This window comes from Oncorhynchus gorbuscha, linkage group LG16 (assembly GCF_021184085.1).
Source record: "Oncorhynchus gorbuscha isolate QuinsamMale2020 ecotype Even-year linkage group LG16, OgorEven_v1.0, whole genome shotgun sequence".
Classification (NCBI taxonomy): Eukaryota; Metazoa; Chordata; class Actinopteri; order Salmoniformes; family Salmonidae; genus Oncorhynchus; species Oncorhynchus gorbuscha.
The window spans coordinates 77,006,872-77,030,684 of record NC_060188.1 but is presented as its reverse complement, the minus strand read 5'-3'; the positions used below and the strand labels follow the sequence as shown (position 1 = coordinate 77,030,684).

The following is a 23,813-nucleotide window of genomic DNA, read 5'->3' as shown; positions in this document are numbered from 1 at the left end:
CTGTCTCCTAAAGTATGTCACTCACCCCCAGGCCCTTCTGCTGGCAGCTGGTGCAGGTAGAGCCAAGATACTATACTGTCTCCTGAAGTATGTCACTCACCCCCAGGACCTTCTGCTGGCAGCTGGTGCAGGTAGGGGCAAGATACTATACTGTCTCCTAAAGTATGTCACTCACCCCCAGGCCCTTCTGCTGGCAGCTGGTGCAGGTAGAGCCAAGATACTATACTGTCTCCTGAAGTATGTCACTCACCCCCAGGACCTTCTGCTGGCAGCTGGTGCAGGTAGAGCCAAGATACTATACTGTCTCCTGAAGTATGTCACTCACCCCCAGGACCTTCTGCTGGCAGCTGGTGCAGGTAGAGCCAAGATACTATACTGTCTCCTGAAGTATGTCACTCACCCCCAGGACCTTCTGCTGGCAGCTGGTGCAGGTAGGGGCCAAGATACTATACTGTCTCCTGAAGTATGTCACTCACCCCCAGGACCTTCTGCTGGCAGCTGGTGCAGGTAGAGCCAAGATACTATACTGTCTCCTGAAGTATGTCACTCACCCCCAGGACCTTCTGCTGGCAGCTGGTGCAGGTAGGGGCCAAGATACTATATTGTCTCCTAAAGTATGTCACTCACCCCCAGGACCTTCTGCTGGCAGCTGGTGCAGGTAGGGGCAAGATACTATACTGTCTCCTAAAGTATGTCACTCACCCCCAGGCCCTTCTGCTGGCAGCTGGTGCAGGTAGGGCCAAGATACTATACTGTCTCCTAAAGTATGTCACTCACCCCCAGGCCCTTCTGCTGGCAGCTGGTGCAGGTAGGGCCAAGATACTATACTGTCTCCTAAAGTATGTCACTCACCCCCAGGACCTTCTGCTTGCAGCTGGTGCAGGTAGGGGAAAGATACTATACTGTCTCCTAAAGTATGTAACTCACCCCCAGGACCTTCTGCTTGCAGCTGGTGCAGGTAGGGGCAAAGAACTTCTCATAGCAGTGAGCACAGTACACTGTTCCCCTCTCCTCCACAAAGCCAGACTCCACCAGAGACATGTGGCAGTGGGAACAGTTAAACTCCTCAGGGTGCCAGGACATGCCCATGGCCACCAGGAAAGGACCTCTGTGGAAGATAGGTGGTCAGAGGTCAGGGTAACAAGGCAAAAAGAGAGGTTGACTTGTTTTGGTCAAATTAATTTTAAACACCACTTTATCAATTTCAGATGTATTTGAAAGGGACTAAACTAATCAGACGTAAACCCTTAGGATTAGGCTGTGTCCAAAATTCTAATATAGTGCACTACTTTTGACCACACATGGCTTCCCATACTGACTGTTGGTACTGACCTGATGACCTTGTCACAGTGGCCACACATGGGCGTGCGTGTTCCCGCTGTGATGTGTTCGGCCCGCTGTACCAGGGAGTTCTGATCCTTAGGGTGCGCCTGGGGGGCAGGGCGGTCAGAAACTTTGGGTACTGTGGGTACTGGTGCAGTGTTGCTGACCCTCCCAAAAGAGGGCGCAGCGCCACCCTTAGAGAAACCTAAAGCAACAGAAAATACACCACAGTTGTTTCAATCACACCATACAGAGATCAACAAAAGATCCCATCCATTTGAGCTATATAAAAAACATTGACCAACTGCTGTGTCAGGTAATGAAAACACTAACAACGTACTGCAGACAGGCAGAGCAGTACAGTAGCTGTATTTACATGGCTGTGTGCATTGCTAGCTAAACCTAAAGACATCTTCGCTTAGGAGTGGTGGGCAGGTGTGATCAGGAATGAATGAGTATGCTGCTTGCTACCAGATTATATTAGATCTAGCTGTGACCTCCCTGTCTTTAGCATGGGCCAGCTGTGTCGGGCAGATCCACTCCACACCACCCAAACAATGGATCAATCTTCCCCACCGGGGTGAAGAAACAACATTACCATAGCCAGAGGAGACATCTGACAAAATGCCCCCCAGCCCCTCAGAACGCGGAGGGCGAAGAAGAGACTATTCTCCCCTTCTCTCCATTCTTCCCTCTCTCCTCTCTCTGGCTGCGTAGAGACATCCAGGCTGAGATCAAAGATGTCTTCCCTCAGAGGGGGATGGGGTGAGGGGTGGAGGGGGACAGAGACTCTATTGAAAAGGAGAACCCAATCAAAGACCGGTGGACTATGGGGTCAGAGAGCAAGTGCCCCCTTGATTTTCTCATAGTGGAGAGCAAACAAGCTGAATAAACATGACTGGGGACTGGCAGATGAGGGAGAAGAGCGGAGAGGAGAGGACTTCCATGAGAGTGGATGAGAGAGATAGAGAAAGAGCGAGAGAGATGGGGGAGCCAGAGAGAGAGACGGGAGAGCCAGAGAGAGAGAGACGGGAGAGCCAGAGAGAGAGAGATGGGGGAGCCAGAGAGAGAGAGACGGGAGAGCCAGAGAGAGAGAGACGGGAGAGCCAGAGAGAGAGAGAGGGGAGAGCCAGAGAGAGAGAGACGGGGGAGCCAGAGAGAGAGAGACGGGGGAGCCAGAGAGAGAGAGAGACGGGGGAGCCAGAGAGAGAGACGGGAGAGCCAGAGAGAGAGAGATGGGGGAGCCAGAGAGAGAGAGAGGGGAGAGCCAGAGAGAGAGAGAGAGAGAGAGACGGGGGAGCCAGAGAGAGAGAGACGGGGGGAGCCAGAGAGAGAGAGACGGGAGAGCCAGAGAGAGAGAGACGGGGAGCCAGAGAGAGAGAGAGGGGGAGAGCCAGAGAGAGAGAGGGGAGAGCCAGAGAGAGAGAGACGGGGGAGCCAGAGAGAGAGAGACGGGGAGCCAGAGAGAGAGAGAGACGGGGAGCCAGAGAGAGAGACGGGAGAGCCAGAGAGAGAGGGAGATGGGGGAGCCAGAGAGAGAGAGATGGGGGAGCCAGAGAGAGAGAGACGGGGAGCCAGAGAGAGAGAGACGGGGAGCCAGAGAGAGAGAGACGGGGAGCCAGAGAGAGATGGGGGAGCCAGAGAGAGAGAGACGGGGGAGCCAGAGAGAGATGGGGAGCCAGAGAGAGAGAGACGGGGGAGCCAGAGAGAGAGAGATGGGGGAGCCAGAGAGAGAGAGAGACGGGGAGCCAGAGAGAGAGAGAGATGGGGGAGCCAGAGAAAGAGAGAGATGGGGGAGCCAGAGAGAGAGAGAGGGAGAGCCAGAGAGAGAGAGACGGGGGAGCCAGAGAGAGAGAGACGGGGGAGCCAGAGAGAGAGACGGAGAGCCAGAGAGAGAGAGGGAGACGGGAGAGCCAGAGAGAGAGAGACGGGGGGAGCCAGAGAGAGAGAGACGGGGAACCAGAGAGAGAGAGAGACGGGGAGCCAGAGAGAGAGAGACGGGGAGCCAGAGAGAGAGAGAGACGGGGAGCCAGAGAGAGAGAGACGGGGGAGCCAGAGAGAGAGAGACGGGGGGAGCCAGAGAGAGACGGGAGAGCCAGAGAGAGAGAGATGGGGGAGCCAGAGAGAGAGAGACGGGGGAGCCAGAGAGAGAGACAGGGGAGCCAGAGAGAGAGAGACGGGAGAGCCAGAGAGAGAGAGAGACGGGAGAGCCAGAGAGAGAGAGAGGGGAGAGCCAGAGAGAGAGAGACGGGAGAGCCAGAGAGAGAGAGACGGGGGAGCCAGAGAGAGAGAGAGAGACGGGGAGCCAGAGAGAGAGAGAGAGAGAGAGAGACGGGGGAGCCAGAGAGAGAGACGGGAGAGCCAGAGAGAGAGACGGGAGAGCCAGAGAGAGAGAGAGACGGGGGAGCCAGAGAGAGAGAGACGGGGAGCCAGAGAGAGAGAGAGACGGGGAGCCAGAGAGAGAGAGACGGGGAGCCAGAGAGAGAGAGACGGGGAGCCAGAGAGAGAGAGAGAGACGGGGAGCCAGAGAGAGAGAGAGACGGGGAGCCAGAGAGAGAGAGACGGGGGAGCCAGAGAGAGAGAGACGGGGGAGCCAGAGAGAGAGAGAGAGACGGGGGAGCCAGAGAGAGAGAGAGAGAGACGGGGAGCCAGAGAGAGAGAGACGGGGAGCCAGAGAGAGAGAGAGACGGGGAGCCAGAGAGAGAGAGAGAGACGGGGAGCCAGAGAGAGAGAGAGAGAGACGGGGAGCCAGAGAGAGAGAGAGACGGGGGGAGCCAGAGAGAGAGAGACGGGGAACCAGAGAGAGAGAGAGAGAGACGGGGAGCCAGAGAGAGAGAGAGACGGGGAGCCAGAGAGAGAGAGACGGGGGAGCCAGAGAGAGAGAGAGACGGGGAGCCAGAGAGAGAGAGAGGGAGAGCCAGAGAGAGAGAGACGGGAGAGCCAGAGAGAGAGAGAGACGGGAGAGCCAGAGAGAGAGTGACGGGGAGCCAGAGAGAGAGAGAGACGGGGGAGCCAGAGAGAGAGAGAGACGGGGGAGCCAGAGAGAGAGAGAGACGGGGAGCCAGAGAGAGAGAGACGAGGGAGCCAGAGAGAGAGAGAGACGGGGAGCCAGAGAGAGAGACGGAGAGCCAGAGAGAGAGAGAGACGGGAGAGCCAGAGAGAGAGAGATGGGGGAGCCAGAGAGAGAGAGATGGGGAGCCAGAGAGAGAGAGACGGGGGAGCCAGAGAGAGAGAGACGGGAGAGCCAGAGAGAGAGAGAGAGACGGGGGAGCCAGAGAGAGAGAGAGGGGAGAGCCAGAGAGAGAGACGGGAGAGCCAGAGAGAGAGAGAGACGGGAGAGCCAGAGAGAGAGAGATGGGGGAGCCAGAGAGAGAGAGACGGGGGAGCCAGAGAGAGAGAGAGACGGGAGAGCCAGAGAGAGAGAGACGGGGGAGCCAGAGAGAGAGATGGGAGAGCCAGAGAGAGAGAGAGACGGGGAGCCAGAGGGAGAGAGATGGGGGAGCCAGAGGGAGAGAGGGGAGAGCCAGAGAGAGAGAGAGACGGGAGAGCCAGAGAGAGAGAGAGGGAGAGCCAGAGAGAGAGAGACGGGAGAGCCAGAGAGAGAGAGACGGGGAGCCAGAGAGAGAGAGACGGGGAGCCAGAGAGAGAGAGACGGGGGGAGCCAGAGAGAGAGAGAGATGGGGGGAGCCAGAGAGAGAGAGAGATGGAGGAGCCAGAGAGAGAGAGAGGGGAGAGCCAGAGAGAGAGAGGAGGGGAGAGCCAGAGAGAGAGAGACGGGGAGCCAGAGAGAGAGAGACGGGGAGCCAGAGAGAGAGAGACGGGAGAGCCAGAGAGAGAGAGAGAGAGACGGGAGAGCCAGAGAGAGAGAGACGGGGAGCCAGAGAGAGAGAGACGGGGAACCAGAGAGAGAGAGAGACGGGGAGCCAGAGAGAGAGAGACGGGGAGCCAGAGAGAGAGAGACGGGGGAGCCAGAGAGAGAGAGATGGGAGAGCCAGAGAGAGAGAGAGACGGGAGAGCCAGAGAGAGAGAGAGGGGAGAGCCAGAGAGAGAGAGACGGGAGAGCCAGAGAGAGAGAGACGGGGGAGCCAGAGAGAGAGACGGGGCAGCCAGAGAGAGAGAGAGAGAGACGGGGGAGCCAGAGTGAGAGACAGGAGAGCCAGAGAGAGAGAGAGAGATGGGGAGCCAGAGAGAGAGAGAGACGGGGAGCCAGAGAGAGAGAGAGACGGGGGAGCCAGAGAGAGAGAGAGAGACGGGGGAGCCAGAGAGAGAGAGAGAGACGGGGAGCCAGAGAGAGAGAGACGGGGGAGCCAGAGAGAGAGAGAGAGACGGGGAGCCAGAGCGAGAGAGACGGGGGAACCAGAGAGAGAGAGAGACGGGGAGCCAGAGAGAGAGAGACGGGGAGCCAGAGAGAGAGAGACGGGGGGAGCCAGAGAGAGAGAGACGGAGAGCCAGAGAGAGAGAGAGACGGGAGAGCCAGAGAGAGAGAGAGGGGAGAGCCAGAGAGAGAGAGACGGGAGAGCCAGAGAGAGAGAGACGGGGAGCCAGAGAGAGAGACGGGGCAGCCAGAGAGAGAGAGAGAGAGACGGGGAGCCAGAGTGAGAGACGGGAGAGCCAGAGAGAGAGAGAGAGATGGGGGAGCCAGAGAGAGAGAGAGACGGGGAGCCAGAGAGAGAGAGAGACGGGGAGCCAGAGAGAGAGAGAGAGACGGGGAGCCAGAGAGAGAGAGAGAGACGGGGAGCCAGAGAGAGAGAGAGACGGGGAGCCAGAGAGAGAGAGAGACGGGGAGCCAGAGAGAGAGAGACGGGGGAGCCAGAGAGAGAGAGACGGGGGAGCCAGAGAGAGAGAGAGGGGAGAGCCAGAGAGAGAGAGACGGGAGAGCCAGAGAGAGAGAGACGGGGAGCCAGAGAGAGAGAGACGGGAGAGCCAGAGAGAGAGAGAGAGAGGGGAGCCAGAGAGAGAGAGACGGGGAGCCAGAGAGAGAGAGACGGGAGAGCCAGAGAGAGAGAGAGACGGGGGAGCCAGAGGGAGAGAGCTGGGGGAGCCAGAGAGAGAGAGACGGGGAGCCAGAGAGAGAGAGAGAGAGAGACGGGGAGCCAGAGAGAGAGAGAGAGACGGGGAGCCAGAGGGAGAGAGAGACGGGGGAGCCAGAGGGAGAGAGAGACGGGGAGCCAGAGAGAGAGAGACGGGGAGCCAGAGAGAGAGAGAGAGACGGGGAGCCAGAGAGCGAGAGAGACGGGGAGCCAGAGAGAGAGAGAGAGACGGGGAGCCAGAGAGAGAGAGAGAGACGGGGGAGCCAGAGAGAGAGAGAGAGAGACGGGGGGAGCCAGAGAGAGAGAGACGGGGAGCCAGAGAGAGAGAGACGGGGAGCCAGAGAGAGAGAGAGGGGAGAGCCAGAGAGAGAGAGACGGGAGAGCCAGAGAGAGAGAGACGGGGAGCCAGAGAGAGAGAGACGGGAGAGCCAGAGAGAGAGAGAGACGGGGGAGCCAGAGAGAGAGAGACGGGAGAGCCAGAGAGAGAGAGAGACGGGGAGCCAGAGGGAGAGAGCTGGGGGAGCCAGAGAGAGAGAGACGGGGGAGCCAGAGAGAGAGAGAGAGACGGGGAGCCAGAGAGAGAGAGACGGGGGAGCCAGAGAGAGAGACGGGGAGCCAGAGAGAGAGAGACGGGACGCCAGAGAGAGAGAGAGAGACGGGGGAGCCAGAGAGAGAGAGAGACGGGGGGAGCCAGAGAGAGAGAGAGACGGGGGAGCCAGAGAGAGAGAGACGGGGGAGCCAGAGAGAGAGAGAGACGGGAGAGCCAGAGAGAGAGAGAGACGGGGGAGCCAGAGAGAGAGAGAGACGGGGGAGCCAGAGAGAGAGAGACGGGGAGCCAGAGAGAGAGTGACGGGGAGCCAGAGAGAGAGTGACGGGGAGCCAGAGAGAGAGAGAGACGGGGAGCCAGAGAGAGAGAGAGACGGGGAGCCAGAGAGAGAGAGAGACGAGGGAGCCAGAGAGAGAGAGAGACGGGGAGCCAGAGAGAGAGACGGGAGAGCCAGAGAGAGAGAGAGAGACGGGAGAGCCAGAGAGAGAGAGATGGGGGAGCCAGAGAGAGAGAGATGGGGGAGCCAGAGAGAGAGAGACGGGGGAGCCAGAGAGAGAGAGACGGGAGAGCCAGAGAGAGAGAGAGAGACGGGGGAGCCAGAGAGAGAGAGAGGGGAGAGCCAGAGAGAGAGAGACGGGAGAGCCAGAGAGAGAGAGACGGGGGAGCCAGAGAGAGAGAGATGGGAGAGCCAGAGAGAGAGAGAGACGGGGGAGCCAGAGGGAGAGAGATGGGGGAGCCAGAGGGAGAGAGAGAGGGAGAGCCAGAGAGAGAGAGAGACGGGAGAGCCAGAGAGAGAGAGAGGGGAGAGCCAGAGAGAGAGAGACGGAGAGCCAGAGAGAGAGAGACGGGGAGCCAGAGAGAGAGAGACGGGGGAGCCAGAGAGAGAGAGACGGGGAGCCAGAGAGAGAGAGAGAGATGGGGGAGCCAGAGAGAGAGAGAGATGGGGGAGCCAGAGAGAGAGAGAGATGGGGGAGCCAGAGAGAGAGAGACGGGGAGCCAGAGAGAGAGAGAGACGGGGGAGCCAGAGAGAGAGAGAGGGGAGAGCCAGAGAGAGAGAGACGGGAGAGCCAGAGAGAGAGAGAGACGGGAGAGCCAGAGAGAGAGTGACGGGGAGCCAGAGAGAGAGAGAGACGGGGAGCCAGAGAGAGAGAGACGGGGGAGCCAGAGAGAGAGAGAGACGGGGGAGCCAGAGAGAGAGAGAGACGAGGGAGCCAGAGAGAGAGAGAGACGGGGGAGCCAGAGAGAGAGACGGGAGAGCCAGAGAGAGAGAGAGACGGGAGAGCCAGAGAGAGAGAGATGGGGGAGCCAGAGAGAGAGAGATGGGGGAGCCAGAGAGAGAGAGACGGGGGAGCCAGAGAGAGAGAGACGGGAGAGCCAGAGAGAGAGAGAGAGACGGGGGAGCCAGAGAGAGAGAGAGGGGAGAGCCAGAGAGAGAGACGGGAGAGCCAGAGAGAGAGAGAGACGGGAGAGCCAGAGAGAGAGAGATGGGGGAGCCAGAGAGAGAGAGACGGGGGAGCCAGAGAGAGAGAGAGACGGGGGAGCCAGAGAGAGAGAGACGGGGGAGCCAGAGAGAGAGAGACGGGGGAGCCAGAGAGAGAGAGAGGGAGAGCCAGAGAGAGAGAGACGGGAGAGCCAGAGAGAGAGAGACGGGGGAGCCAGAGAGAGAGAGACGGGAGAGCCAGAGAGAGAGAGAGACGGGGGAGCCAGAGAGAGAGAGACGGGGAGCCAGAGAGAGAGAGACGGGAGAGCCAGAGAGAGAGAGAGAGACGGGGAGCCAGAGGGAGAGAGCTGGGGGAGCCAGAGAGAGAGAGACGGGGAGCCAGAGAGAGAGAGAGAGAGAGACGGGGAGCCAGAGAGAGAGAGAGACGGGGGAGCCAGAGAGAGAGAGAGAGACGGGGAGCCAGAGGGAGAGAGAGACGGGGAGCCAGAGGGAGAGAGAGACGGGGAGCCAGAGAGAGAGACGGGGAGCCAGAGAGAGAGAGAGAGACGGGGGAGCCAGAGAGCGAGAGAGACGGGGAGCCAGAGAGAGAGAGAGAGACGGGGAGCCAGAGAGAGAGAGAGAGACGGGGAGCCAGAGAGAGAGAGAGAGAGACGGGGAGCCAGAGAGAGAGAGACGGGGGAGCCAGAGAGAGAGAGACGGGGAGCCAGAGAGAGAGAGAGGGGAGAGCCAGAGAGAGAGAGACGGGAGAGCCAGAGAGAGAGAGACGGGGGAGCCAGAGAGAGAGAGACGGGAGAGCCAGAGAGAGAGAGAGACGGGGGAGCCAGAGAGAGAGAGACGGGAGAGCCAGAGAGAGAGAGAGACGGGGAGCCAGAGGGAGAGAGCTGGGGGAGCCAGAGAGAGAGAGAGAGACGGGGGAGCCAGAGAGAGAGAGAGACGGGGAGCCAGAGAGAGAGAGAGACGGGGAGCCAGAGAGAGAGAGAGAGAGACGGGGAGCCAGAGGGAGAGAGAGACGGGGAGCCAGAGGGAGAGAGAGACGGGGAGCCAGAGAGAGAGAGACGGGGAGCCAGAGAGAGAGAGAGACGGGGAGCCAGAGAGCGAGAGAGACGGGGGAGCCAGAGAGAGAGAGAGAGACGGGGGAGCCAGAGAGAGAGAGAGAGACGGGGAGCCAGAGAGAGAGAGAGAGAGACGGGGAGCCAGAGAGAGAGAGAGACGGGGGAGCCAGAGAGAGAGAGAGAGAGACGGGGGAGCCAGAGAGAGAGAGAGACGGGGAGCCAGAGAGAGAGAGAGACGGGGGAGCCAGAGAGAGAGAGAGAGAGACGGGGAGCCAGAGAGAGAGAGAGAGACGGGGAGCCAGAGAGAGAGAGAGAGACGGGGAGCCAGAGAGAGAGAGAGAGACGGGGAGCCAGAGAGAGAGAGACGGGGGAGCCAGACAGAGAGAGAGAGAGAGAGACGGGGAGCCAGAGAGAGAGAGAGAGAGAGACGGGGAGCCAGAGAGAGAGAGAGAGAGGGGGAGCCAGAGAGAGAGAGAGACGGGGAGCCAGAGAGAGAGAGAGAGACGGGGAGCCAGAGAGAGAGAGAGAGACGGGGAGCCAGAGAGAGAGAGAGACGGGGGAGCCAGAGAGAGAGAGACGGGGGAGCCAGAGAGAGAGAGAGACGGGGGAGCCAGAGAGAGAGAGAGACGGGGGAGCCAGAGAGAGAGAGAGAGAGACGGGGAGCCAGAGAGAGAGAGAGAGACGGGGGAGCCAGAGAGAGAGAGAGAGACGGGGAGCCAGAGAGAGAGAGACGGGGAGCCAGAGAGAGAGAGACGGGGGAGCCAGAGAGAGAGAGAGAGAGACGGGGAGCCAGAGAGAGAGAGAGAGACGGGGGAGCCAGAGAGAGAGAGAGACGGGGAGCCAGAGAGAGAGAGAGACGGGGGAGCCAGAGAGAGAGAGAGACGGGGAGCCAGAGAGAGAGAGAGACGGGGAGCCAGAGAGAGAGAGACGGGGGAGCCAGAGAGAGAGAGAGACGGGGGAGCCAGAGAGAGAGAGAGACAGGGGAGCCAGAGAGAGAGAGAGAGACGGGGAGCCAGAGAGAGAGTGACGGGGAGCCAGAGAGAGAGTGACGGGGAGCCAGAGAGAGAGAGAGAGGGGGAGCCAGAGAGAGAGAGAGACGGGGGAGCCAGAGAGAGAGAGACGGGGGGAGCCAGAGAGAGAGACGGGGAGCCAGAGAGAGAGAGAGACGGGAGAGCCAGAGAGAGAGAGATGGGGGAGCCAGAGAGAGAGAGAGGGAGAGCCAGAGAGAGAGAGACGGGAGAGCCAGAGAGAGAGAGAGACGGGGGAGCCAGAGAGAGAGAGAGGGGGAGCCAGAGAGAGAGAGAGACGGGGAGCCAGAGGCAGAGAGATGGGGGAGCCAGAGGGAGAGAGAGGGGAGAGCCAGAGAGAGAGAGAGACGGGAGAGCCAGAGAGAGAGAGAGAGAGAGACAGACGGGGGAGCCAGAGAGAGAGAGAGAGAGAGACGGGGGAGCCAGAGAGAGAGAGACGGGAGAGCCAGAGAAAGAGAGAGAGAGAGACGGGAGAGCCAGAGAGCCAGAGAGAGAGAGACGGGAGAGCCAGAGAGAGAGAGAGAGAGAGAGACGGGGGAGCCAGAGAGAGAGAGAGAGGGGAGAGCCAGAGAGAGAGAGACGGGGGTGCCAGAGAGAGAGAGACGGGGGAGCCAGAGAGAGAGAGAGGGAGAGAGACGGGAGAGCCAGAGAGCCAGAGAGAGAGAGACGGGGGAGCCAGAGAGAGAGAGACGGGGGAGCCAGAGAGAGAGCAAGGAGGGAAGAGAGCATAAACTGTATATGACATTGTCACTGTGTGCTGGCTCTATGCTCTAACTAACCCCTGAAGAGGCTTTGGGCAGGCTGTAAGGGAACACTGGAGATTTTTATCTCTGTTTCACTTGAACCACAGCAGGGCTGCCAAACTTCTGGTCCAAACCCCTGGTCCAAACTCCTGGTCCAAAACCCTGGTCCAGGTCCATCAAACTTCTACTTCAACCACATCTGGTTAAGTTGGTCTTTTAAATGTCCTGTTGAGTGACCGTTTAGATGCAGCAGTTTCTAGCCCAGTCCCAGGCCATAGGGGACATGTTCTTGGTTGACACAATGACAGGAGTGCATGGTGGCAGGGAGGAAGGGAGCAATGGAAGGAGGGAGGTGAGGGAGGCTGGATAGCTGAGTTTTTAAGACAACACTCATCTCTCTCTGATAAACATCTGGGAGATGTATCACCTTCTGTCATCAATGCTGCCTGGCTTTTACACAGATGGCGGACAGAGGTCAGAGTTCTCTCTCACACGTACACACACACAGACCCATGGAACACACCACAACACCTGTATACAACCTAATACCAATCCTGTCCCGCCCAGTGGAGGCTGCTGAGGGGAGAGCGACTCAAAATAATGACTGGAACGGAACGAATGGAATGGCATCAAACACCTGGAAACCGTGGAAACCATGTGTTTGATGTATTTGATACCATTCCACTGATTCCGCTCCAGTCATTAGAACGAGCCGGTTCTTCCCAACTAAGGTGCCACCAACCTCCTGTGGTCCTGCCTGCTGCTATGAAAACTGCCATGAAAAACACGACATATTTAGCACTAGCAGGAGGAATGGTAGAATCACACAGAACATACCATGCATCTGGCCTGGTTCCACACAGTCCGTATGAGGTATGTGTTTGTGAACACAAGGTCAAGTAAGCGTAAATGTGATACATACTCTATCTAACAGAGAGGTATCTGTGGTCTCTCATACACCCCCTTTCAACAGCTCTCACTTGAGGTCCCCAGGGAGGCAGTAGGTAAGCATAGGACCTCTCTCGCCTCACACAGCTCTGTAAAGGCCATATATTGTATATTCATATTATGTATGAGAACATACTGCAATAGTAATCTTAGTAATAATGACTCCTAATGACTTCTACAGAGAAAGCTGCAGTTCTCGCAGACCCTGAATCGTCTTTGTTTATAAAGAGCAGGACATCTTATATATAATTCTACGTTTTCACTCAGGGTTCGTGGAAAAGGAGCCTATAATATGAGCTCATTAGCTGAATACAGCTTGTTTTATGCTGCTCTAATAAAAGCACTGAATCAATGGTGAGGGTTTCCAGTAACAGCACAGGTCTGCCCCCTGCAGGTCAAGAGAAGCTGCTACATGAAGTCACAGTTAATGAGTACTGTTGCCTGTCTCAGGGTGTCTTCAGGTGGAAATTGAGAACAAAGGGATGCAGCCATAAGAGGTTAAAGCCAGAGCCAAATGGTTCAGAAAGCTACTAGCTGACCTCACATTTCAGTCATACACAAACATTCTTCTCCTAAATAAATGTTTGAGTAAAGGGCAGAGCTCTCAACTTAGAAAAATTAAAGATATATTATATTAGCATTTCTGACTCATCCATGTTCATCAAAGGCTGTAATATAACTCAGCTTCAAGCAAATATGTTGTTTTATCATAGCAGCAGGACACACACAATAACAGAAACATCATCAGAATGTGTAAACACAGCCAGGTGAGTGAACCTAACCACAGAATCCTCTGGGCAGACAGTCAGAAGAATAGCATAGTGGTAGTGTCATGGTGTTACAGTACCTGTTGAGCCTCCAGCTGGCCAGGAGGGTTTGACCTGGGCAGACGGGGTCTTGGAGGTGGGTGGCGGGACACTGCTGCCATTCCTGGGGGCTCCTGGGACTTTGGTCATGGTCTTCACTGATGTTGTGATGTGGCCACTGGGCTGGGCATTCTCAACAACTTTACTGGAGAACAGAAAAGGACTGGTTATAGGTCATTGTTCATGGACACACATGAACGCCTTTGAACGCACACACGTTGGTTTGACTATCCTTGTGGGGACCAAACAATTCCCCGAACCGTTAACCAGTGGAGGCTGCTGAGGGGAGGCTCATAATATTGGCTGGAATAGAGTAAATGGAATGGCACCAAACACCTGGAAACCTTGTGTTTGATACAATTCCACCTTTTCTGCACCAGCCATTACCCTGAGCCCGTCCTCCCCAATTAAGGTGCCACCAACCTCCTGTGCCATTAACCTGAACTCTAAACCTAACCCTGATTGTGACCCTAACTCTAAACCTAACCCTAATTGTGACCCTAACTCTAAACCTAACCCTGATTGTGACCCTAACTCTAAGCCTAACCCTGATTGTGACCCTAACTCTAAACCTAACCCTGATTGTGACCCTAACTCTAAACCTAACCCTAATTGTGACCCTAACTCTAAACCTAACCCTGATTGTGACCCTAACTCTAAACCTAACCCTGATTGTGACCCTAACTCTAAACCTAACCCTGATTGTGACCCTAACTCTAAACCTAACCCTGATTGTGACCCTAACTCTAAACCTAACCCTGATTGTGACCCTAACTCTAAACCTAACCCTGATTGTGACCCTAACTCTAAACCTAACCCTGATTGTGACCCTAACTCTAAACCTAACCCTAATTGTGACCCTAACTCTAAACCTAACCCTAATTGTGACCCTAACTCTAAACCTAACCCTGATTGTGACCCTAACTCTAAACCTAACCCTAATTGTGACCCTAACTCTAAACCTAACCCTGATTGTGACCCTAACTCTAAACCTAACCCTGATTGTGACCCTAACTCTAAACCTAACCCTGATTGTGACCCTAACTCTAAACCTAACCCTAATTGTGACCCTAACTCTAAACCTAACCCTAATTGTGACCCTAACTCTAAACCTAACCCTGATTGTGACCCTAACTCTAAACCTAACCCCTAAGCCTAAAATAGCCTTTTTCCTGTGAAATGACCTAACTTGTCCAAATGTTCCTTGTTTTAATATCCTTGTGAGGACTTCTGGTCCCCACAAGGATAGTAAAACGGAAAAACCTATACACATACACAAATATAAATACACACATACACACACACAGACACTCCATCATACTTCAGAAATGCTTTTCCTTTCTAGTATTCAAGGTTCCCAGGTTCTGGTAGGGTTGGTGTTGTTTATTCAGGACTATTCACATCACCAGGCTGTGCCAACTGAGGCCTGTCAGTCTCTCCCTCAGGCCCAGGCCATGTTTGTTATGGCAACCGCAGCCATGGTTACAGTACAGTATGAGTTTAATCCAGGACAGCTGTTAGAATGTCATTCCATTACAAGACGCCTCCCCACTAAAAACTATGCAGACTTACTTCATTATTTTCGGCGTGAGTAAAACTCCCACATTCTGCATCCTCTCCTACCCCCAATATAAAAATGTGCTTCTCTTCCTGTTCAAGTGCATGTTTATGTGAAACAATGTGCAGACCATGCCCAAAAATAACTAAATAGTTGTTGGAAATACAAGTGCATTGGAAGCGCTGTTTTGAAGACAAAAAAAACCCAGGCACTAATCATTACAATGAATTAGCAGGAAGCTCAGAGACACACTCAACCATCAGGCCAATTAAGAGGAGAGATGATTGGATTAAAAGACGTGTCTGATGAAAACCATGGTCAGTATATCCAATAAGGATACAGGATACTACCCAGCGTCCAGATGGCGCATCACTAAGGAACACAGGAACACAATTCGAGTTGGCATGGTCTCTATCTCTCTCATTCTCTCTTTCTCTCCGTTCTTACTCTCTTTCAGTGAAATAATGGATGTAGTGGAGCTGCTCATAACAACACAACTGTGTTGTTCTTTCAGACTCTGCAACTCTTCCCTCCATGACATTGACGGTTCTATAAATAATGCTTGTCAGTAGTGCCTGAACCCCTATGGTTAGGTCTGTACTACTCATGGTGTTCAGACTATCAAGGATTGGAGCAAGCACGCTCAGTATGGGCAAGCTGTATCCAGAAAGTAGCTGGTTCGAATCCCAGGTGAGAACGACTTGCCCTTAGGCAAATAACCTGACTTGAGTCTGACTTGATTTGCTCCGGGTCATATTGAGTTGTATGAATTTAAAATTGGTCAGCTACACTGTCATTTAAATATGTCTTGAGGATACTGCCCTCTACTGACGATAAGGATCCATTACTATAGACCAAGCATTTTTTTAGCAAATGCTCTTATTCAGAGCTACTTACAGTAGTGAGTGCATTCATTTTCATACTTTTTCGTACTGGTCCAGTGTGGTAATCGAACCCACAACCCTGGAGTTGCACGCGCCATGCTCTACCAACTGAGCACCTACTGCACAGTCAAGTGTTTAGATACTGTGTTCAGATACTGTGTTTAGATACTGTGTTTAGATACTGTGTTTAGATACTGTGTTCAGATACTGTGTTTAGATACTGTGTTCAGATACTGTGTTTAGATACTGTGTTTAGATACTGTGTTCAGATACTGTGTTCAGATACTGTGTTTAGATACTGTGTTCAGATACTTGTGTTCAGATACTTGTGTTCAGATACTGTGTTTAGATACTGTGTTTAGATACTGTGTTTAGATACTGTGTTTAGATACTGTGTTCAGATACTGTGTTCAGATACTGTGTTCAGATACTGTGTTTAGATACTGTGTTTAGATACTGTGTTTAGATACTGTGTTTAGATACTGTGTTCAGATACTGTGTTCAGATACTGTGTTCAGATACTGTGTTTAGATAGTGTGTTCAGATACTGTGTTTAGATACTGTGTTCAGATACTGTGTTCAGATACTGTGTTCAGATACTGTGTTCAGATACTGTGTTTAGATACTGTGTTCAGATACTGTGTTTAGTAACTGTGTTCAGATACTGTGTTTAGATACTGTGTTTAGATACTGTGTTTAGATACTGTGTTCAGATACTGTGTTTAGATACTGTGTTTAGATACTGTGTTTAGATACTGTGTTCAGATACTGTGTTCAGATACTGTGTTCAGATACTGTGTTCAGATACTGTGTTCAGATACTGTGTTTAGATACTGTGTTTAGATACTGTGTTCAGATACTGTGTTCAGATACTGTGTTTAGATACTGTGTTCAGATACTGTGTTCAGATACTGTGTTTAGATACTGTACTTCATAGCAGAAGAAGAAATAGAGAAGGAAGCTCAAGGGAAACGGAAAAGGAGACAGAAAATGAAGAACAGCTGAGAAAAGGATACAACTTTATTGATATATAAGCAGTTACAATGAATATGGTTGGTGTACACAACGAAACAACATGAAGATAAAATACAAAGATACACACAAAGTATCAGAATGAAGTTGGAACAGAAGTAGAAACAAACAGAATAAACACAAAAAGTAGTTTATTACAGATGATAATGTGCAGATTTCATCTCAATCTGCTTCTCATGCTGTATTTAAGATACACTCAGTGGCCCGTTTATTAGGTACACCCATGTAGCCAGGTCGTACCCCCCTTTGACCCCAGAACAGCCGGTATTCTTCGGGGCATGAACACATTGCTCAATTTGTGTTAAGGGACTCAACATGTGCCAGGAAAACATTCCCCACACCATTACACCACTGCCACTAGCCTGTACCGTTGACACCAGGCAGGATGTGTCCATGGACTCATGCTGCTTACGCTGCCTCTGTCATCAGCATGACGCAACAGGAACTGGGATTTGTCAGACCAAGCAATGTTTTTCCACTCCTCAATTGTCCAGTGTTGGCCTACACGATTCTTGCCATTCTCCTTTGACCTCTCTCATCAACAAGTTTTGTCGCACCATTCTCTGTAAACCCTAGACACTGTCGAGCGTGAAAAGCGCCCGGCACCAACGATCATACTACTCTCAAAGTCGCTTAGGTCACTTGTTTTGCCAAATCTAATGTTCAATCCAACAGTAATCCAATACCTCAATGCTTGTCTGCCTGCAATATAAAGCAAGCCATGGTCACGTGCGAACGGAGTGGTGCACCTAATAACCTGGCCATTGTGTGTATGTACTAAGGCAAGGTAAGCTAAGGGAGAGTATTTACCTCAAACACACACACACTCACTCACACACTCACTCTCACACTCCCCTAACACACCAGCAGGCTCACTGTACACACATACACAGCAACTTACTACCTAATTCCAGTAACTACTTAAAGGGATGTGGTATAGGACAAGGCACAGGTGGTGAGGTATAATGTGAAATCTCAGACTGCTATGTGAGATCTGAGATGGTCTTTCTAGTTAACTCCAGGCTGATTGAAATGGATAAAACACAGGCAGAGAGATGTTACTGGGCACAGCAAACTAGTCTACTGCACGTTGAGTGTGCCTGCCGAAACACTGTGGTGCCTGTCTCTCAGCTTGTTGTACTGTTGTCCCACAACCTTTGGGTCCGGTTTGTTCACCCTAACACAGCCAAAGACACAGGAAAGGAGGGGAGATGGAGGGAGGGAAGGAAGGAGGAAGAAAGGAGAGGACACAGGAGAGCAGACAGGAAGAAAGGAAAGAAAGACATTGTAAAGAAAAAGAAACAGACAAGAAATGTTGAGGGAAAAATAGGACAATGGAGGAAATAAAGGAAAACTACAGAAACAGTCAGGTTTGCCAGTGGTGGTACTTCCTGACAGGAGAGCTCTGTCTGAGGGATGCTGTCTGTAAACCACATCTCTCTAAGAAGGAGAGATTGGAAGTCTCCTCCTGGCAAGCCCTGATTACCCACAATCCCACTTAATTACCCACAATCCATCTTCGTGACATGCTGATTGGCCGGGGTTTTGGTTGGGAGAGCAGCATGGTGCATTTACTGCAGATGAAGATGAATAGGGGCAGAAAACAGACCTGAGAACCCCCAGAACCCCCAGCTCTAAAAGGCGATGAGGGTTGGCCAACCCAGCTAACCCTGCTTGAGCAGTTTCCACTTGGGTTTCCTCTGATGTGGCTTCCTGTAATGAAGTCTTAAACTAAGCGTGATACTGAGCGTCTCATGGATCAGGAAGTATGGGCTCAGAATCCCAATAATGACAAGCTCCCGTGGCATGCAGGATGAGACATGGAGTGCCAGAAAGCTCTGATCAACCCAACATAGTAACAGTAACAACAACAGCATCAGCCTCACACACCAGGAAACTACCCTCAGATCACATAGGATCAGACTACTCACTTCTTTCCAGCGCTGTTCTCCTGGGCTTGGTCTGTGAACAGAGGAGGAAAGAAACGCATCAACATAAAAATAGAGATTGTCAAATGTGCGTGTAGACTTGTGTGTCTTATAATAGAAAATAACTGATTTTTATTGATTTTATTTAACTAGACAAGTCAGTCAAGAACAATTTCTTATTTACAATGACGGCCTACACTGGTCAAAACCGGACGACGCTGAGCCAAATGTGCGCCGCCCTATGGGACTCCCAATCACGGCCGGTTGTGAAACATGCCTGGAATCGAACCAGGGTCTGTAGTGACTGCACTGAGATGCAGTGTCTTAGACCGCTGGCCACTCGGGAGGCCATGGGGTGACCAGACAAAAACAGAGTGGTGCTACTGCTTTTTAAATGCTCATTTTAACAAAGTAGATATTGATAAAAAAAATATACCTATTTTTTAAAAATCTGTGACTCATGATTCGTGTAAGCTAGCTCTGGCCCAAACCCATCACTATTCTCAAATCCAAACTTATCATGGAGAAGAAATGTTAGTGGGTGTGGCATTTGGCCGGACTGATGTGGATGGCTAGCCAGGCAAGTACAAACCAGTCTCCAGCACTCATTCGCATCAACAGCCCTTCACATATTAAACATTCTATAAATAACCTCAACCTATGTGTGGAATAGAGAATGACTTCTAATGCACTGCTCCTTGTCAGCTCCATGTCAGTTTGTATCAGCAGAGCAGGTCTAACACATACAGGGCTGGGGTGATGACAGAGAGATGGATGCTGAGGCCCAGAGACAGAGCTGCGCCAGGGGGACCACAACACAGAGACAGAGCTGCGCCAGGGGGACCACAACACAGAGACAGAGCTGCGCCAGAGTTACCAGAACACAGACAGAGCTGTGCCAGGGGGACCACAACACAGAGACAGAGCTGCGCCAGAGTTACCAGAACACAGACAGAGCTGTGCCAGGGGGACCAGAAAACAGAGACAGAGCTGTGCCAGGGGAACCAGAACACAGAGACAGAGCTGTGTCAGGGGGACCAGACAACAGAGACAGAGCTGTGCCAGGGGGACCAGAAAACAGAGACAGAGCTGTGCCAGGGGGACCAGAACACAGAGACAGAGCTGTGTCAGGGGGACCAAAACACAGAGACAGAGCTGTGTCAGGGGGACCAGACAACAGAGACAGAGCTGTGCCAGGGGGACCAGAAAACAGAGACAGAGCTGTGCCAGGGGGACCAGAACACAGAGACAGAGCTGTGCCAGGGGGACCAAAACACAGAGACAGAGCTGTGCCAGGGGGACCAGAACACAGTGACAGAGTTGAGCCAGGGGAGTCAGAACACAGTGACAGAGCTGTGCCAGGGGGACCAGAGCACACAGACAGAGCTGTGCCAGGGGGAATAGAGCACACAGACAGAGCTGTGCCAGGGGGACCAGAACACACAGACAGAGCTGTGCCAGGGGGACCAGAACACAGAGACAGAGCTGTGTCAGGGGGACCAAAACACAGAGACAGAGCTGTGTCAGGGGGACCAGACAACAGAGACAGAGCTGTGCCAGGGGGACCAGACAACAGAGACAGAGCTGTGCCAGGGGGACCAGACAACAGAGACAGAGCTGTGCCAGGGGGACCAGAAAACAGAGACAGAGCTGTGCCAGGGGGACCAGAACACAGTGACAGAGCTGTGCCAGGGGGAACAGAACACAGAGACAGAGCTGTGCCAGGGGGACCAGAACACAGTGACAGAGTTGAGCCAGGGGAGTCAGAACACAGTGACAGAGCTGTGCCAGGGGGACCAGAGCACACAGACAGAGCTGTGCCAGGGGGAATAGAGCACACAGACAGAGCTGTGCCAGGGGGACCAGAACACACAGACAGAGCTGTGCCAGGGGGACCAGAACACAGTGACAGAGCTGTGCCAGGGGGACCAGAGCACACAGACAGAGCTGTGCCAGGGGAACAGAACACAGTGACAGAGCTGTGCCAGGGGGAACAGAACACAGAGACAGAGCTGTGCCAGGGGGAACAGAACACAGAGACAGAGCTGTGCCAGGGGGACCAGAACACAGTGACAGAGCTGTGCCAGGGGGAACAGAACACAGAGACAGAGCTGTGCCAGGGGGAACAGAGCACACAGACAGAGCTGTGCCAGGGGGAACAGAGCACACAGACAGAGCTGTGCCAGGGGGAACAGAACACAGAGACAGAGCTGTGTCAGGGGGACCAGAACATAGTGACAGAGCTGTGCCAGGGGGAACAGAACACAGAGACAGAGCTGTGCCAGGGGGAACAGAATACAGAGACAGTGCTGTGCCAGGGGGAACAGAACACAGAGACAGAGCTGTGCCACGGGGAACAGAACACAGAGACAGAGCTGTGCCAGGGGGAACAGAATACAGAGACAGAGCTGTGCCAGGGGGAACAGAACACAGAGACAGAGCTGTGCCAGGGGGAACAGAATACAAAGACAGAGCTGTGCCAGGGGGAACAGAACACAGAGACAGAGCTGTGCCACGGGGAAGAGAACACAGAGACAGAGCTGTGCCAGGGGGACCAGAGCACACAGACAGAGCTGTGCCAGGGGGAACAGAACACAGTGATAGAGCTGTGCCAGGGGGAACAGAACACAGAGACAGAGCTGTGCCAGGGGGAACAGAACACAGTGACAGAGCTGTGCCAGGGGGAACAGAGCACACAGACAGAGCTGTGCCAGGGGGAACAGAGCACACAGACAGAGCTGTGCCAGGGGGAACAGAACACAGTGACAGAGCTGTGCCAGGGGGAACAGAACATAGACAGAGCTGTGCCAGGGGGAACAGAACACAGAGACAGAGCTGTGCCAGGGGGAACAGAACACAGTGACAGAGCTGTGCCAGGGGCAACAGAACAGACAGAGCTGTGCCAGGGGGAACAGAACAGACAGAGCTGTGCCAGGGGGAACAGAACATAGACAGAGCTGTGCCAGGGGGAACAGAACATAGACAGAGCTGTGCCAGGGGGAACAGAACAGACAGAGCTGTGCCAGGGGGAACAGAACATAGACAGAGCTGTGCCAGGGGGAACAGAACAGACAGAGACAGAGCTGTGCTAGGGGGAACAGAATACAGAGACAGAGCTGTGCCAGGGGGAACAGAACACAGAGACAGAGCTGTGCCAGGGGGAACAGAATACAGAGACAGAGCTGTGCCAGGGGGAACAGAACACAGAGACAGAGCTGTGCCACGGGGAAGAGAACACAGAGACAGAGCTGTGCCAGGGGGACCAGAGCACACAGACAGAGCTGTGCCAGGGGGAACAGAACACAGTGACAGAGCTGTGCCAGGGGGAACAGAACACAGAGACAGAGCTGTGCCAGGGGGAACAGAACACAGTGACAGAGCTGTGCCAGGGGGAACAGAGCACACAGACAGAGCTGTGCCAGGGGGAACAGAGCACACAGACAGAGCTGTGCCAGGGGGAACAGAACACAGTGACAGAGCTGTGCCAGGGGGAACAGAACATAGACAGAGCTGTGCCAGGGGGAACAGAACACAGAGACAGAGCTGTGCCAGGGGGAACAGAACACAGAGACAGAGCTGTGCCAGGGGGAACAGAATACAAAGACAGAGCTGTGCCAGGGGGAACAGAACACAGAGACAGAGCTGTGCCACGGGGAACAGAACATAGACAGAGCTGTGCCAGGGGGAACAGAACATAGACAGAGCTGTGCCAGGGGGAACAGAACAGACAGAGCTGTGCCAGGGGGAACAGAACATAGACAGAGCTGTGCCAGGGGGAACAGAACAGACAGAGCTACACTACCAGGATGGGAAATGGCTGGTGGATGCCCTAATTTCAGATAATTTAGCTAAATGACAGAAAACACTGTACCGAACCCACTTTCACCACTGTAGCATTGAGATTCCCTTTTCCAGAGCTGACAAACACACACATTTAGTATTTTTTCTACATGTGGGCTTTGGATTCTTTTTTTATGCTCCCAAATGCCGTCATTCTGGTGTTCATTTCCCACCCTGTGCACTGCAGGGACGAACACGCAGCGCTGTGGTAACCTGTACTACAGTCTACTTATGTAACCTTAGGGGAAAAGGCAAAGCCGAAATGGTCACTTCAGAGGGATACTGCTGTAAGATCACAATGGTCTAGTAAGGATAGATTTATATTTCCTCGTCCCATTGTGCCAGGTTATCCAGTAACTAGGTTGTCATTATGCCTCGGGGTATTGGGGTAAGGGGGAGGGTGCAAAGGGGGTACCCACCTTTCTCTGTGCCGGTGATCTGAGCCAGGATTCTGAAGGACCTGGATTGGGAGGTTCCGGTGCGAGGATGCCAGTCCTCTGTGTCCTCGATCAGACGCTTCTTACTGGCCTCGCTGAGGGGCGAGGCGTGGGTCAAGTCTGGTTCAACTCTGTTCCTGAGACCACACACAGAATAAAGTCATCATCACCATTAACATTCGTTTACAATTATCATTACCACTCAGAATTCATAACAATCACTCTTAATAATGACTTCATTATTCAGATTCATTTATTACCTTCATTAATGTTTTTATATTAGTAGCATAACACAAGTACAACATTTGTTCTCGTTCACACACTGGTACAGACAAATACACTCGTACTCCCATTGCTACAGGTATACTTAGACAAGACAAAACATACACACATTCACTAAGTGTCCACAGCTAGATGTTCCATTACAGTACCTCCTAGGGCCAGTCTTTGGGGGGACTCTGCACACGGACATTGAGAAGGTGGTTAGAAAGGAAAATAGAAGGAGAAGAAAAGTTGAAAGATAGAATAAACCATATGTAAAACTCTTTGGCTCTAAAGTATCAGTTTTTCTGTTTTGTTTTTTTGCTCATTTAACTAGGCCATACTTATTTACAATGTGGGCCTCCCGGAGAACAGTGGGTTAACTGCCTTGTTCAGGGGCAGAACAACAGATTTTTTCCTTGTCGGCTCGGGGATTCGATCCAGCTACCTTTCAGTTACTGCTGTTACAGGCTATTCTTACTTAAGAATTCCCGGAGGCCCACTATCAGAACCAGCAGTTACACTAGAAATAGCAGAGCAGTAGTCAGCTGACTATCAATTCAAACTTACTGCAATGACCAGGTCTAAAACCCTTATGACATGACACACATGACCTGATTCAGCCCACATACAGTACAGGCGTTAACTCAGTGACAAACAAACCATAGAATGACAATGGTTTTAGTAGTAGGAGGAAATATGCTTTATGGATTATTGATCAGCTGAATAAACTGGTGATGTAGTTTGTATTTTGGGGAATTGATTTAAAACTATTAAATAGTGACATTGTATGTATAAAACAGTTAGAAACGAAGGTACAAGTTGCCATCTCTCGCCACAAGGGGGAACCACTGAGCCTCACATTACATTGAGCTCAGGACCAGAACGGACACAT

General features: G+C 53.1%; 1 protein-coding gene across 3 annotated transcripts in view; it reads right to left on the bottom strand.

Annotated features, from left to right (window-relative positions):
• Positions 1-23,813, bottom strand: part of LOC123999098 (PDZ and LIM domain protein 5-like) — a 144,920-nt gene that overhangs the window by 3,203 nt on the left and 117,904 nt on the right. The window contains exons 6-11 of one of the 3 annotated variants that reach the window (XM_046304509.1): positions 23,089-23,115; positions 22,640-22,794; positions 18,384-18,414; positions 12,960-13,123; positions 1,333-1,528; positions 928-1,108 (exon numbers count right to left, since the gene is read on the bottom strand). In XM_046304509.1, coding sequence (XP_046160465.1) covers positions 928-1,108; positions 1,333-1,528; positions 12,960-13,123; positions 18,384-18,414; positions 22,640-22,794; positions 23,089-23,115 — 754 coding nt within the window. The remainder of the gene's footprint in view (positions 1-927; positions 1,109-1,332; positions 1,529-12,959; positions 13,124-18,383; positions 18,415-22,639; positions 22,795-23,088; positions 23,116-23,813) is intronic. The other 2 variants (XM_046304511.1, XM_046304510.1) reach the window with 2 other exon arrangements.